General features: G+C 41.2%; 1 protein-coding gene across 1 annotated transcript; it reads left to right on the forward strand.

Moving 5' to 3' along the window:
• Positions 1-1,284: 1,284 nt before the first annotated feature.
• Positions 1,285-16,537, forward strand: LIN7C (lin-7 homolog C, crumbs cell polarity complex component). The gene is made up of 5 exons (XM_074149471.1): positions 1,285-1,351; positions 8,492-8,610; positions 9,757-9,828; positions 10,175-10,384; positions 12,918-16,537. The coding sequence occupies exons 1-5, from the start codon at positions 1,315-1,317 to the stop codon at positions 13,071-13,073; spliced, it is 594 nt and encodes a 197-aa protein (XP_074005572.1). The 5' UTR covers positions 1,285-1,314; the 3' UTR covers positions 13,074-16,537.
• The last annotated feature ends 277 nt before the right edge of the window (positions 16,538-16,814 follow it).

The raw sequence follows: 16,814 nt of genomic DNA on the forward strand, positions 1-16,814 counted from the left end.
ACTTTCTCATTTTCTTATTTCTTATTTCAAGTAACTTTCTTATTCTTATAATGTCATTGTCCAGTTCACTGGGTCTACAGGAAAGTTAAAGCAGCTGCTTTAACTTCTGAATCTTTAGACTTTAGTGAAATCAGAATAATGCCGCTTTAAGGCTGCATTTAAACATATATTCTTATCACACATCTTTTGGAAAAATCTTAAGATTTATGAAATATTGCTGACCACTCATTTTTCTCCATAGGCTCATCTGTCCAAAGTCAAAGAAGGCTATTTAAAATTTCAATCACTTCTAACAGAATGGCAGTTCCTCCACCGCTGCGATATAAACATCTGGATTTCATTCCAGAAACATTCTATGGTTCCAGCTGCTAAAACACTTCCTCTCACTAGAAACTAGTCTGTGAGGATTTAATTTTGTTCACCTGCAAAATTCCATTCATATGACCTTTTCATTGAAACGTGCACGCGGCATCCTTCAAACTGAGAGGAACTGGCATTAAAATGAATCACAGAAAGGAGAGAGTATATCACTGTCACATTAGCAGACACTTTTGAGCCCTGTTGAGAACTATTCTCTTTGAAAGTAAAAACCACTAAATGCGGACAAAATCAAAGCTAAACACCAAGGGTTATACCCTTAGAATAAATTAAGAGTGTATAAATACTTATGCTGGTATTTTTTTTCCAGAAAAAAACTCAAGAGCATGTCGTACTGACGTTGATTATTTAATAAAGCAGGTAAATGCAATGCATTAGCCCCACACACAGATTAAACTGATGCCAAGCAAGCCACATAAAGCACATGCTTCGCCTCTCGCACAGGCAGAACATCCATATGGGTGTATTCCATCTCCAGAGGCACTCGGGGCGCACAAGCAGGTATGCACTCTCTTTGTGGTCCTTTTATAGTGTAAAGGGTGCTAAGGAGGGGAGGGGACAAAAAAAAAAAAAAAAGAAAAAAAAAAGAAAAAGGAGAGGACATTTTTCAGCGAACCTGCCATAATTTTGGCTGGCCTCTGGGGAACACACGGTCCCACGGCACCGGCGGGCGGGCAGGCCGCTGCCGGCCTCTGCAGGGACCCGCTGCCGCTCTGCGCTATCCCTGCTCCTCCGCACACCCGAGGTGAACGCTGCAATGGCTCCCACGCCACTCGCGAAGACAACTCAGGCTGCTGCCCTGACTAAACCCGCCGTCGCCGCCACGGCCGCCATCTCGCCCCCTGTCAAAGTCAGCCCCGCCTTCTCCCCCTCCCTCCCGCGCGGCCCTTCCGGCAGCGCTGCGTCACTTCCCGTGCGGGCCGCGGCGGGGAGAAGATGGCGGCGCTGAGCGAGCCGGTGCGGCTGGAGCGAGGTGAGCGCAACGGCAGCGGCGGAGGGACGGGCGCTCCTCGCTGCTTCTTTGTCGCTGAGGCGGCGGAGCTGCTGCCCCAGCCTGGCCCTGGGGCGCGTTGCCGGGGCCCGAGCCCCTGGGGCGGCCTTCCCCGTACCCGGGCTTGAGGCCTCGGGGAGCGGCGCCCTGCTCTGCCGTGGCCGCGGAGGAGGTGAGGGCAGGCGGCGGTGGCGGTGGTCCGGCCCTCTCCGGCACCGAGCGGCTCCTTCCCTCACGGGCAGCCGGAGAGCAGCTGTGCGGTAGCTGCTAGGAAAACAGTTTTCCATCGCTTCTGGTTCTTCTCTCTGTGTTGGTGGGACTTGGTTCTTGGGCCTTTCTTCATGCGGCCCCCGAAGGTTTTTCTCGCATTTCGGGTTGTGGCTGGGATTCCATGGATGCACTCGCCCCGGCCCTTCTGTAGATGCGTCTGCTGTTCCTGTGCTGGTGTCAACGCTTCGGCCAGCTTTAAACTCAACCTGCTAACTCCTTGTTTCTGTTCCTCTTCTGGGAAAACTTACTCTTGAACGCAGCTGAATTCTTAGCCTTAAGTTCAGTCTGTTAGGCTGAGTCTTAGCAATAATAATATACATGTTTTTTATAAAATCGTAGAATGGTTTGGGTTAGAAGGGACCTTAAAGGGCAGGGACACTTCCCACTAGACCAGGTTGCTCAAAGCCCCAATCGGCCTGACCTTGAACACCTCCAGGGCTGGGGCATCAGCAGCTTCTCTGGGCAACCTGTTCCAGTGTCTCACCACCCTCACAGTAAATAATTTCTTCCTAATATCTGATCTAAACCTGCTCTCTTTCAGTTTAAAAACATTATGCCTTGTCCTGTCGCTCCACTCCCTGATAAAGAGTCCATCCCCATCTTTTCTGTAGGCCACTTTAGGTACTGGAAGGGGCTCTAAGGTCTCCCTGGAGCTTTCTCTTCTCCAGGCTGAACAGCCCCAAATCTCTCAGCCTATCTTCATAGGAGAGGTGCTCCAGCCCTCTGATCATCTTCATGGCCCTCCTCTAGGCCTGTTCCAACAGGTCCATGTCTTTTCTGTGTTGAGGACTCCAAAGCTGGACACAGTACTCTAGGTGGGGTCTCACCAGAGTGGAGTAGAGGGGTAGAATCATCTCCCTGGACCCGCTGGCCACACTGCTTTTGATGCAGCCCAGGATGCAGTTGGCTTTCTGGGCTGTGAGCGCACATTGCTGGCTCATGTTTTGCTTCTCGTCCACTAACACCCCCAGGTCCTGCTTCTCAGGGCTGCTCTCAATCCATTATCTGCCCAACCTCTATTTGTACCTGGGATTGCTGTGACCCAGGTGCAGACCTTGCACTTTGCCTGGTTGAACTTCATGAGGTTTGCACAGGGCCACTTCTCGAGCCTGTCCAGGTCCCTCTGGATGGCATCCCTTCCCTCCAGTGTGTCAGCTGCACCAGATAGCTTGGTGTCATTGGCAAACTTGCTGAGGGTGCACTCAGTCCCACTGTCCATGTTTCTGACAAAGATGTTGAACAGCACTGGTCCCACTACTGACCTCTGGGGAACACCACTCATCACTGGCTTCCACTTGGACATTGAGCCGTTGACTGTAACCCTTGGAGTGCGGCCATCCAGCCAGTTCCTTATCCACCGAGTGGTCCATCTTTCCATGCCTTTCCAATTTAGAGACCAGGATGTCATGCAGGACAGTGTCAAATGCTCAAGTCCAGGTAGATGACATCTCTTGTTCTCCCCTTGTCTACCAGTGCTGTAGCAACATCGTAGAAGGCCACCAAATTTGTCAGGCATGGCTTGCCCTTGGTGAAGCCATGTTGGCTGTCACCAGTCACCTCCTTAATTTGTATTGTTAATACTGTGCAGTATGTAACTATGATTACTAGAGAAACAGATAAAATACAAAACTTACTTGTGGGTTTTTTTTTTCTAGAGTACATTTGTGTCTTTCTTTTATCCAGGGCTTTTAAGAAACAATGATAACCTTCCTTCAGGGTGGTTCTTCAGAACTGTGCAAGTGCACAGTAGCTCAGTGAACACATGCTTGTATAACAATATATATGATTGGTTTATTAGTAGGCAATTAAGTGGAGTATAGGTGATTGGATGAATCGACTGGTTCCCCACTGCCATTCCCCAAAGGTGGGGACCACTACCTTTGCTCACAGAGCTAGATGCTTTATTGTGGACGTATAATACACTGTAAACACCCACTTTATTGTGTTTGGTACTATCACATGTTACCTACCACAGAATTGACTTTTTCAGTTTGCCTAACCCTCCTTCCCATTCCACAAGTGAACCACTTGTAATGTGTGAGAGAAGGCTTCTAAATAGTGACTTATGTAAGGACTTGGCTTCCCACTCCGCAGCTCATCTACCCTCCCTACTCCAAGCTTATTAATTAGGGCAGCTGCTTTGGCAGTGGATTAGTTGCTCTTGGTAAGTCTGCGGAGTTAAACCTCAGGCAGCATCCTCCTCCACCTCATTACCCTGCCACTATGCTCTATCCATGAAAACAAACAAATCGGCAGAGTTACTTAGGGATCGGTGGAACAAAGGAGCTATTTAGTCTTCTGATATATTGGTCTTTTTAAGAAAAGAAGAAAAAGGGAGCACAGTATAATGGACCTACAAAAGCAAGAGCTTTATTTACAGAAGTAAATAACCTCAGTTAATTGTATGGGGTTGGCTGCAGATAACCTTATTGTGAATCATCATCAGCTTGAAAGTGAACATCGCTAATGTTGGCATATAGCTTAAGAAAAGAGAGAATAGTGTAGAAAATGAGCTGATTTAAAATGATTACCATATGCTTACAATGAGGGCAATTGAAAATTCTCCCCGTCTGTCCTCTCCTTCAAGCTCCAGCGCAAACATCACCACCCAAATTCACTGGAGGGCAGGGAAACAACATTTAACATTTTGAAGTTATTCTTATGGTTCGGTGGCGATGTGTGATAACTCTACATACACCTTAGGAATCCAGACTATTTGAACATAAGCAGCGGAGGTGGTTAATCAGAAGTATCTATGAGGATGCTGCAGTCTTGCATTTTCTGTGTTTTGTTCACACATATGCTTGGAGTGATGGCATCTTGCTGGCTTTTTTTTCACATTCTTTTAGTTTCAATGTATCTCTTTTTTCAGGACTTAATCTAGTAGCCTGTGATCACAAAAAATTATTTGTGAGGAACAGGCAACTGATAAAAAAAGGCTGAAAAGGTTAAAAGAAAATCTATTTCCTAGTTATGTGTGGATTCCATTTTACAATGAGTTTTAGGGGGGTTTTCTTAATCACGTATTTCTGGAGTTATTTCTACGTCAATCCTTGTTGAAAGCCATCGCTGAAACAATTCTGTAGTGTTCATTTCAGTCTCTGGTGCTGAACAGTTTGCCGAACTATAGTGGAAGACAGCTTTCAGCTGATCATATCCTGAGCAGTAGTTCAGGAGGAAGCAAGCTACATCAGCAGAGCAGTCAACAACCTTTTGAAAATGAAAGAAGGTGTGTTTTGCCACTTGGTCCCAGCCAAACTACTTCCTTTCCAGAGCAGTATTGCTGACAGAGATTGAACCTTCGGCTTTTGACTACTACTGCCTAATGCAGTTCAATCACAGAAAGTTATGCTCATTTCACTTTCAGGCTGGTGTAATGGGGTTCTGTCAACAGGATAAAACAAAATAACTGCTGGGGGAAAATGGGATCCCCTGCCAGGCTGGATGGGGCTTTGAGCAACCTGGTCTAGTGGGAGGTGTCCCTGCCCGCGGCAGGGGGGTTGGGAACTTGATGATCCTTAAGGTCGCTTCCAACCCAAACCATTCTATGTATGATTCTACCTACCCGAGTGCTGTGATAAAAGGGTATCTGTAGAGTGCTGAGAACCCAACTTTCATGCTTTGTTTCTCTGCTTTGGGTTTTTACTTTACAGCAGCAGCTTGGTCCCTTGATCCGAAACCCCTTTTTTATTAAAGTGCATCTTCTGCTTCAGTTTAATCTAAAAGGAATCCAGTTCAGTGTATCCCAGTCACTTTCTGACAAGCTGATTCTGTGCTCTTACTCTGCACTTTATGAAAGACATAGCATGTTCCCAAACTAGCCAATTTTACCTTAGGGTATAAAATGCTATGTGGTTAAACATTTAGTTTGTTAGGGGATGCAGGTAGGAAATGTATCTAGTTTATTGAGGAGACATGAAGGTCAAAAAAAAAGAGTAGAAATTAGCAAATGGAGTTCTGGAGTCTTGATTTCTGCAGCTACTCTTGGATCAGTAGATTGCTGTCATCCTTCAAAATTTCTTGCAGTATCCTAATCAAACTGTTAGACAACGAGTTCATGCCCCGTACAGCTTAACAAGGGTCATGGACCACAGACTGCAGAACGGCTGCGTAGAACTGTGCTGTTTATCTGCATGAAACGGTCGTTTGTCTGCAAACATCTGCAAGTATTTAAATGAGATCTGTATTGTAATTTACATACTTACTAGACTTTTTTTTTCATGAATATATGGAGTGTTGCAGGATTGAAAGTGCTGCTATTACCATTTGTTGATCATTCTACTTCAAGCTGTTCAGTGCGGGACTTCATGAAGTTAGGATAATTTGTACTGCTGTTGCTGAACACAAGCATTACTAAGAATGGTGCATCATAAAAAGATTGAAAGATTAATAAGCAGTCACTTCTAGAATCTTTATTTTTGCCAACAATTTTGTATGTTAAATACAAAATCTGTGTTAGGAAATTAAAAGCTTTAGAAGCTTTTTTTTTTTTTCATTTTGTAATTGTAGAAATAGCAAATATGCATGCCTGTGTGAAAGGAGTTCTCTGTAGACTTGGGATTAGTAATAGCTAAAATTTTGGTTTTGATATTTCTTTGCATTAGATAACTGATGCCTGTAAAGCTTGGAAATGCTTGCCAGAAACCACCAAGTTTTCACGGCACATAGAAACACTAACTCTCATCTGAAATAATTTGTGTCTTGTGGCTGTAGCGATAATAGTTGAAAGTTTTTCCATGAAGGATTTGTGACCAGTCCATGAAGTTAAGTCGTACCTTGTTTAATTGACTGCACCCCCTGATCTCAATGTAGTAGTCGGTAAGATGTGTCTGACTGATAATTCACAGGAGTGGGCAGAACATCACTGTAGGTTGTCTCCTGTCTCTTGATCTCAGTTCCAGAACATACACCCCACGGTCTTTTCATCCTGTTAGATAAATTCTCTCTCCTTACACTTTGTCTTTAGGAGAAGTTTGTGGCTATTTCACATCTTCTGTGCTGACGTGATGCCATTGAGTAGACATGCATTCACATGAAAAATGATTGCCTAAAGGTTAATTACAGAAAAAAGGAAGTAATGCATTTGGGATACAGCAGTGTCCCAGACTTCATCCTTTTCTAAAATAATACTGTGCCTTATTTATACAGTAAATTAATCACTGCTTCTCTGCCTTTGTGATAATGAAGGTAATCCTTTCTATCTGCTTTTCTGAGACACTGTTCTACTTCTGTTCCAGGACTTGCGTGATTCAGAGTCATCACTAATGTATCGCTTTGGAAATACAAGTGAGGGATATGAATGTATTTTACTCTTGTAGAGCTGCCAGGCACATGTCACATAGCATTTGATGCTTGTCTTGAGTTGTGCTGGTCTGGAATCAAATCCTTCACAGGGAGTTCAGTTTCACAAAGCAGCACCTGCATTTATATGCGCAACGCGAATTCTTAGGAACAAATTTCTAGGAACTGGAACAAAGAGGTTTGGGGTTGAGGATTCTAGACTACAGAGATACTCTCTCTCAACTGAGAACATCAGAAGGAGTTTGGTTGTTTTTCTGAGCACTTTGTGGGGAGAGAGAAAGTACCCCAGATAGTTCTTAGCCCTGTTGTAGGGAAAGTATTGAGTGTACTCTTCTTGAACTACTCTTTTCAAAGTAAAAGGAATGCTAGGTAGCATATTTGACAATATTCTAGGTGGTTTTAACAAAATGTTAGCTATGCAGTAGACAAATTATAAAGTAATCATATGAGCTTCAACAAGGCCAAGTGCCAGGTCCTGCGCTTGGGCCACAACAACCCCATGCATTGCTACAGGCTTGGGGAAGAGTGGCTGGAGAGCTGCCTGGCAGAAAAGGATCTGGGGGTTCTAATTGACAGGCGGCTGAATATGAGCCAGCAGTGTGCCCAGGTGGCCAGGAAAGCCAATGGCATCCTGGCTTGTATTAGAAATAGTGTGACCAGCAGAAGTAGGGAGGTGATTGTCCCCCTCTACTGAGCACTGGTGAGGCCACACCTCGAGTATTGTGTCCAGTTTTGGGCATCTCAATACAAGAGAGATATCGAGGTGCTGGAGCAGAGGAGGGAGGGCAACGAAGCTGGTGAAGGGCCTGGAGCATAAATCTTATGAAGAGCAACTGAGGGAGCTGGGACTGTTTAGTTCGAGGAAGAGGAGACTGAGGGAAGACCTCATCACTCTCTACAACCACTTGAAAGGACATTGTAGAGAGGTTGGTGCTGGTCTCTTCTCACAGGTAATTAGCGATAGAACAAGAGGGAATGGCTTCAAGCTGCAACAGGGTATGTTTAGACTGGACATTAGGAAACAATTCTTCACAGAAAGAGTGGTCAGACACTGGAATAGGATGCCCAGGGAGGTGGTTGAGTCACCATCCCTGAATGTGCTTAAGAGTTGTTTGGATGTGGTGTTGGGGGATATGGTGTAGGGGAGAACTTTGTAGAGTAGTGTTTATGGTTAGACTCGATGATCCCAAGGGTCTTTTCCAACCTGAATGATTCTATGAAATGTGATAGCGTATATATCAGTGAAATATTTCAGTCTTATTTAAACTTCAAGGAAAAATCAGATTGTCTTTGTAATATACATATGGCAGTGATACCTCCAGATGATTTACAGGGTTGGGTTGCCATGGTTGACTTAAATAGTCTGAAAGTACAGTGTTTTATTGTAACATTTTGTAGATACATAGTTTTATGGGAGAAATGAAGCTAATACATACTTTTAAGGTGTGTACAAGTGCGCACACAGACTGTTCCATTAACTTAATTTAAAAAAAAGACAAAACTTGATTTTTCACAGACATTCCTCATTAACAGCGCCTTATTTTTCTGTAGACATCTGCAGAGCAATCGAGTTGCTGGAAAAATTGCAGAGAAGTGGAGAAGTGCCACCACAAAAGCTACAGGCATTGCAAAGGGTGCTTCAAAGTGAATTCTGTAATGCTGTAAGGGAGGTAAGTTAATGTGACGTAAGCAGTTGCTTTGAATTAAAGAACAGTATGTTTTACTTTTTCCTTTTTGTGCTCAGTGCAATAATCTGATTTTCTTTCTAAAAGCTGAATTTCATTTACAGAACTTAATAGAACAAGACTTATCTTTAAAAGTTCAAGAGAAAATAATTTGGGATAGCGTAGGTGTATTAAATAATGGCTCAGGAGCAAATAATTTTTTAGAGGTTATTTTGAGAGTCTGTCCTTACTGGCAGCTAGCAGGCTGTTATCCTCTTGGAATGTAAGAATGGACAAAGTACCAGTTGCCTCTCTTTCTTTTAAGCCAAATCCACATCACCTTGCGCACCACGTTGAGGTTGTGCAAGGCTACACCTCATCTTTGTTCCAGATACTCTTTCAGAGATTTTTAGGTGATTGGATATGCCTTGCCATTGCTGTTGGTGCTACCACTGATGATAACACCTGGAATGAGTCAAAAGATCTCTTTGTAGGCACAGGTGTCATTTTAATGTTCTCATCCTGTTGAGGACAGTGTGTTTATTGCATAGGAAGTCAAAATGATTGGCAGGTAGATGTGAGGATGTGGGTTAGCCCTCAGAGTAAGCGCCTCCTTAGCGTTGGTATTCTTAATGCCTCTGTGTTTTCAATACCTTTTTTTTTTTTTCCTTAAGATATTCAATTAGTTGCATCAGTTGAAGGAAAATTTGGAGTTTTGCGGGGAGGGATGGGGTGTCAGGAGACATTTGAAGAGCTGTCCTTAATTGATTTTTGCAAGCATCCTTATTGAAGAGTTCCAGCTTGAATCAAACAAGAGAAGGTAGTCATCCATGTCTCCAGTCAGGGGTGTTAGGCTAGCCATAAACTTTTCTAAATTCATGGTGAGGTCTGAATGCTGTGGAAGGAGGGAAGATTTAGGTTGAGACCTAGGTATGCATGGGTTAACTGAGCAATAAAGATGCCAAGAGAGTTGTTTTTTCATAGTATGGTAAATTGTCACTTAACACCTTATGGTGAATCAGGGAGTAACTTCTTATTAGAGGTCTGTACTTTTTAGTTTACACGTTTTTGCGTTGTACTTGATATTTTGTTGTATTATCTAAGCAGAAAAGTACCTGTTTTCCTCATACTTGAACTGTTTTGTCTCTAAAGGTGTATGAACATGTATATGAAACTGTGGATATCAGCAGTAGCCCAGAAGTTAGAGCTAATGCAACAGCAAAGGTAAAAGCCAAACTTGTGTAAAATACAGTAGTTTGTTACTTTAAAAGTAGAAGAAGATTATTTAAAATTCAGAAGGAAATTATCTAGATGTCTGATAAAATGGATAAGCTTAATGGGTTATTAAAAGCTCTAACAAAAGACTTGTTATTTTTAAGTTTCTTCTGTTTTAATTTTATTCTGGGAGTCCTAAATTTTTCATGCTAGTGTTGGTATCTAGGGAATTAATCTCATTTGTCTTAATATTTAAGGAGTTGGAATTAAAAATACTTTTTCAGCCTGCTCACTGTGTCTAGCTAAGGGGTCTATATTTAATTTCTTATAAATAGGAAAATCTTGTTTCTTACAGGCCACTGTTGCTGCATTTGCTGCTAGCGAAGGTCATTCACATCCCAGAGTGGTTGAACTACCCAAAACCGAAGAAGGTCTTGGATTCAACATTATGGGAGGCAAAGAACAAAACTCTCCAATCTATATCTCTCGAATTATCCCTGGCGGTATAGCTGATAGACATGGAGGCCTGAAACGTGGAGACCAGCTGCTTTCTGTAAACGGAGTGGTAGGAATCGGTTTTCACTTCATGTAGCAGTAACTACTTGTTTCCACTTGGGGGCATACGGAGAATATAGATGGCACAAGCTCGATTTCATCTTTTAATCTTGGCACAATAGTTTCTTTTTGTCCTTGCAAGAGCAACTTGCTTAGGTTTCTATAGAGTTGTGTGCACTGAGAGTTACAGGATTATGCTTTCTTTATCTCAACTGGGAACTGTACTATTTATGTCAGTATTTCAGATACTGAGGGGTTGTATAAATTTAGTCAAGGTATTGTTTGTGAAATAGTAACTGCCGCTATGGCTTCCTCTTTCATCCAAGTTTCACAATGCAAATTTTAATTAATATGGTTTTCTGCACCTTCTAAGGTAAGTAGTTAATTATGCTCTGTTGCGTTAGACTGACCAGATACTTATTATCCCAATAAAAATGCTACTGCATAATGAAAGAAAATAAGACGAAACTACAAGGTGTTGTTATCTTCAGTTGTGCAGTATTTTTTTTTCCTTTCACTTAAGTGTACTGTGCTTCAAAAACAGAGGCCTTCCAGGATATTTTAAGGAATATATGTCTAAAGTGCTGTTGTGGATATTTTCTTTTATTAAGTATCCCCTTCTGAAGAGTTAGAATACAAAAAGCAAAACACAGGGTGACTGGAAAGAGGAGGCTATGGACAGGCTTTGACTTATGGCAGCTGCTAGTCAGATGCATGTAAATATCTCTCAAACCATTGCTTTTATTTACAGAGAAGTTGTATGCTAGCTTAAAATTAATGGTTTCATCATTACATCTGCAAACCCAATTTTGTTTTAAGACTGAGGGTCAAACTAAATCCTGTGCTCTTTAGCCCGAGCAGGTTGGTTTTGACCCATGAAAGGAGTAGGACTCACTGGGTGTCTGTACTCTGGGAAGTCCCTGCTAACACAAATCTCTGGTATGCCCAAATCTCCCACTGTTACCTGGGAGTCCACAGTGACGTGACTGTCCTTGGCCTAGCCTTCCTGTCATTTTGAAGCGTTGAGGGACAGGTGTAGAACTGTTTTCAGATGAGGCCTTCCTCACTCACAGACCCTCTTAAAGAAAACAAACCCACCACTCCACCCAGAACTGAACCTGGTTATCAGACGGTTGGTACAGCTAACAATGACTGCATGTGTGTGCATGCACGTGTATAAATATATATAGCCATTGTAAGAATGGCTATATATGCATATAGTGAGTGCATAAAATACTGTTGAGAATACTAATACGCTCTCAGAAGATTCATCTTCTTCTGATGTTTACTGATGGAATCGTGTCATCTTAATACATATGACAGGCATTTTCTTGTAATTGTAATTTCTAATTGAATTTTTTTTAAAAAAAATTGCCACTGCCAAGACTGCAGTGAATGTGCCTTAAAACAAGTTGGGTTTTTTTCAGCTGGGAGGTTTTGAGTGTCCTCCAGAATTTTAGGTGTTTTGATGTAACTAAACATAGAATGTTACAACCTTTTATTACCAGTTATAAACAGAACAGCCTACACATCCACTTGAATAACAAAAAAGAAAATATTCAAATGTATGTGTTGTCTAAGTCTGATAGAAGAGAAATAACTTGGGTTTTTTTAACTGTTGTCTTTCTTTCTGTAAGTAACTTTATAGTAACGGGGAAACCCTCCAATCAACAGGTACATCACCTGCCTTCTAGCTTCTAATAGCACCAGTGGGAGGTAGGCTTGGGGTAGTCCCATCATTGTGTTTAATAAGTTTGGGAGAAATAAGTTTTGCTGATAAAATGTATACTGTCCAGGAATGTTTATTTGGATGCAGCTGTTGACAACTGTTGCTTAAAATTTGTAATTAGATGACTCTAATATAACCCTAGTAAATTCTGAGAGATGTTTTAGGAAAGTATTTTTATTCTGTTCTTACTGAGCTGGTTTAGGCTATTCTTGATCAGGAATTTAGAGGAAATGAACTTGACTACCTTGCATTTACTGAGAGACGTGTGGAGCACCGAGATAAGCAACACCGCATGTTAGCCGCTGTGTTGCAGGTGCCCAGTATGCACTGTTTGGCCTTGTCGTAACACAGGACAACATCAAGAAGGCAGCTATCTTGCAGTTGTCTGTGGCAACTTATTAGGCAAATTGAGGGTGACAGCTGAATTTAAAATGCATGCCAAAAGAAGAAAAACAATCTTGAATTTTAAATAAGCATCCTCATGAAGTTGTTGATTTTTGAGTGTAATTTCATAATTACCAATGTTATCTTTATTTTACTTACTGTATGTGAAAGCAGAATTTGATTGTTCAGCATAAACCTACCCAAAAGTTTTGCACTACTCTGTTGTTAATACTAATTAGTATATTTATCATCACCTCTTACTGATTTGCTGAAGAATAAATCCTCAACTTCGGTGAAGTTATCCTTGTGCAGTCTTCAAACTAGAATACTTCAATATTTCATTATATAGAAGTTGTACAAAGAATGAAAAAAATCTATTTTCAGTGTGCGTCTTTACTAACACTATACTTAAATGATTTATGCTTTGCAGAGCGTCGAAGGTGAACACCATGAAAAAGCAGTAGAACTGCTGAAGGCAGCTCAAGGAAAGGTTAAATTAGTTGTGCGATACACACCAAAGGTCCTGGAAGAAATGGAGTCAAGATTTGAAAAAATGAGATCAGCAAAACGCAGGCAGCAAAATTAACATTGTATGCAATAATTTAAAGAGAAATATATTCCATTTACATTTTATAGTTTGCTTTGTGACTCAGTTGATCCAGTGTCTGGGCTACAAAAGACCCTGTCCTTTTCATAGAATCACAGAATGATTGATGTTGGAGGGACTCCTGGAGATCATCTAGTCTGACCCCCCTACTCCGAGGAGGGTTAGCTAGAGCAGGTTGCTCAGGACTGTGACAAGCTGGGGTTTTAAGCATCTCCAAAGGTGGAGACTCCAGAAGACCTCTGGGCAACCTGTTCTAGTGTTTTGATCTCCCTCATATTACGAAGGTCCATTCTTACGTTTAAATGGAGATTCCTGTATTTCAGTTTGGGCCCATTGCCTTTTGTCCAGTCACTGGATGCTCCTGAGAAGAGTCTGACTCTTCTTTTACTTCTCCCTATCAGGCATTTACACATGTTGGTAAGATCACTCCTGAGCCTTCTCTTGTCCAGGCTAGACAATCCCAGTTCTCTCAGCTTCTCCTTGTCTGTCAGGTGCTCCAATCACTTAAGGACCTTTGTGGCCCTTCACTGGACTGGCTCTTGTATGCCTATGTCTGTATTGAACTGGGGAGCCCAAAACTGGACCCAGCACCGAGTTGTGTCTCACCAGGGCTGAGCAGAGGAGAAGAATTGCCTCCCTCAACTTCCTGGCAATGCTCTTCCTAATGCAGACCAGGAGACTGCTGGGCTGCTTTGCCACAAGGGCACACGGTGGCTCACAGTCAGGTTGGGATTGTTCTCTGCTTTGCAGCTGGTCGGCCCCACAGCCTGTACTGGTGCATGGGGTTATTCCTCTCCAGGTGTAGGACTTTGCACTTTTCCTTCGCTGAACTTCCTGAGATTCTTCTTTGCCCATTTCTCCAGCCTGCTGAGGTCCCTTTGAACGGCTCGCTGCGAGTGTGCTCTGTCCCATCACCTGTGTTATTAATGAAAATGTTAGAGGATGGACCCCAGTACCGACGGCTGGGGTGCCTCAGCAGTGACTGGCATCCAGCAGGACTTTGTGCCACTGATCACAACAGCCCTCGGCAGTTCTGCCAGTTTTAGAATGTTTTCAGTCCCCGTGCGTTTCACAGTTTAAGAGGAATGTGTACTTTTAAAATGGCCTAAGATACCCTGAAAAAGCATATATGTTGATATTTCTATTGATTTTTTTTTTTTAAATAAGTCTCTTTCATGTCAGACCTTTAAGCATGAAAGTGAATTGACAGATTTTTCAAAGGCATTTAATAAGACATACTTGTACAATCGGCATCTCTTTTTTCCTGTTTTCTTTTGGCATTACTTAACATAGAATCTGCAGGGGTTTTTTTCTGAATGATCTTGGAAAAAAAGATTCTTATGTAGCAGTATTTTGGCACTTTTCTTAAGAATATGTTGTATATCAACTACAAAACCTAATCATGATCCACTGTGTAGCTGATAATGATACCAGATTTTGTAAAGTTTTGGTGAGTACATGATTTTTACAGTTCTGCTAAATTGTAATTCGTTACTCTGGAAATTATATTACCTCACCTGTAAATAATTTACAGTTGGTGTTCTCATATAATGATTTTGTAATAGCTGACATTTACAAATTTGAAACAATCATTCCTGTAACTTATATTATTTTGTACTAATTTTGAAGCAGTTAAGGGGAAAAATGTAATTGTGTATGCAGTTCTAGATTGACTCTCTAGATGTATTTTTTTATTAAAAAACAGAAGATATATTAATGCAGTGCAAAAGAATTCCAGATGTTTCCCTGACTTTCTGCTGTTTAAAAGAAATATTCGTCTTAATTGTCATACCTCTCATGTTTTTAGTATGTTCTATTGTAGTCTTATCTACAGACTGGTGGTCTTCGAATAGTTAGTACCTAAATTATTGATTACTACATTTATAAGAGTAAAATGTTCTGAGGCTTGTGTGCCAGGTTACCCTGATGTGAACTTGTCTGGGGCTTTATTGCTGACTGCTTCTGACTTGGAGGATTCTTGTTTATACTACGGAAGTGTTCCATCACCAGTGCTATAAAACTTTATGTGGAACGGCGCTGTGATGGTAATAAGGAAATCTCCAGGTATAAGAGATTAATGTCTTATCTTAAGTGTAGTTGAGGGTGGCACGGTTTTTGTGTGCTTGAAGAAACTTTCTGGACAGAGGTCCACTTCTTGGAATCTACCAGGTTTGAGACTCTACTTGGGTAGTTTAGGTTTCAGGTTCTTTTTTCTTTTTTTTTTTTTTTTTTTTTTTTTTTTTGTAAAAAAGCTTCACCTTTTGTTATATATCTAGAATTAACTTGATTGTCTACTGGGTGTCTGCTCACTCGTATGGCAGCTATGAGTGCATCCTAATTGACTGTTAGTAATTTGATTCTTAGAGGCTTAAACTGAAAAGTGCAGTTCTTACTATGTGGCTAATCCCTAGTCTTTTCACATGGAGCACTATGATCCATTGTGAAATAATTCAGTATGTGAAAGAAAGGAAAAGGTTAGCGATCTAAAATGACAGCATGAAGTTTGTGCTTTGTCAGTTGATCTAGTAAAAAAAAAAAAAGTGATTGCTACAGGCAAGTGAGAAATGTGATTGCTTTCTGCATGTTTGTAAGCATGCTAAGCCTGCGAAGAGAAATTTGGATTTTAAAGATACTGATAGTTGGAAAATGCAGTATAAATATTTATCAGTTAGATGACATTGAGCACTGAATTGCATGGTTGATTGTGTCATAGGGCTCTTTCAAAATGCCTCATGTGACCGATGCAACCATGTTGTTGAATTGTATATTTTTATGGAACAACTAATGTTTAAAGTATTGAGACCAAAATCACTAGTTAGACCAATTGTGGATGTGTTTTAATTTAATTGTAAAATAGTAGAGATTTGGTTTAGAGCTATATATAAATATATATATTAAAGAAAGGTATGGATACGAGATAGAAATGTGCATTTTAAAACCTGTATCCCTTGTGTTACTGAACAAAGAGGTGTGTTTTGTTACTCTACGGAAATATTTACTCTAGTGCAGCCAGAGCTGCTAAATGCAGTAGCATTTTCATTCTGAATTGTAGCATTTGGATACAGTTTGTCAACTACTACAAAATGTGGGGAGATATATCTGGGCATATAAATTTTATGTGTAAAATTTAATAAAAAGTTTTTAAAATTCTACAACAACAAAAAAAAATAATCCAATAAACAGGCAACTCATTAACTTCTTTAATACTATGAAAACCCTGTGTGATATTAAGGAAAGGATGGATTAAAATATGCCAAGAAACTTGATCTCTGTTACTACTGATCAGTGCCTGTACTGTGTTAATGTGCAGTCCCTCCACACTTGGCGTGCTTGGGTATGCAAACAGGTTAAGATGAGGTGTCATTTCTGCAGGTAACTTCTGCATCTATTGCTGCTGTGAGGGATCTTTGGGTTTTATCAACACAATAATAAAAGTTAAATTTCATGTGCATAGTGTTTGTGTGGGCTTTTTTCTGACTTTCCATTTTGAGTCCTGTTTTCAGATTGCTGTAAATGGGCGTTTATAATCTCTAGGACATAATGTAAACACCCTGAGTGCATGTGGGTGTCCGAAGAGAAAAACTTTCAGTCTGTTTCTGGTTTGTTCTCCTGATTGCTTACGGATCTTCCCTTTTCCATCCTGATGTTCTGTGATTTGTTGGAGATGAAAATCAGGGTGCTATAAAGGGTAATACCGTGGACCCTCTGCATTTTTGAGAC

This window comes from Numenius arquata, chromosome 6, assembly GCF_964106895.1.
Source record: "Numenius arquata chromosome 6, bNumArq3.hap1.1, whole genome shotgun sequence".
Lineage (NCBI taxonomy): Eukaryota > Metazoa > Chordata > Aves > Charadriiformes > Scolopacidae > Numenius > Numenius arquata.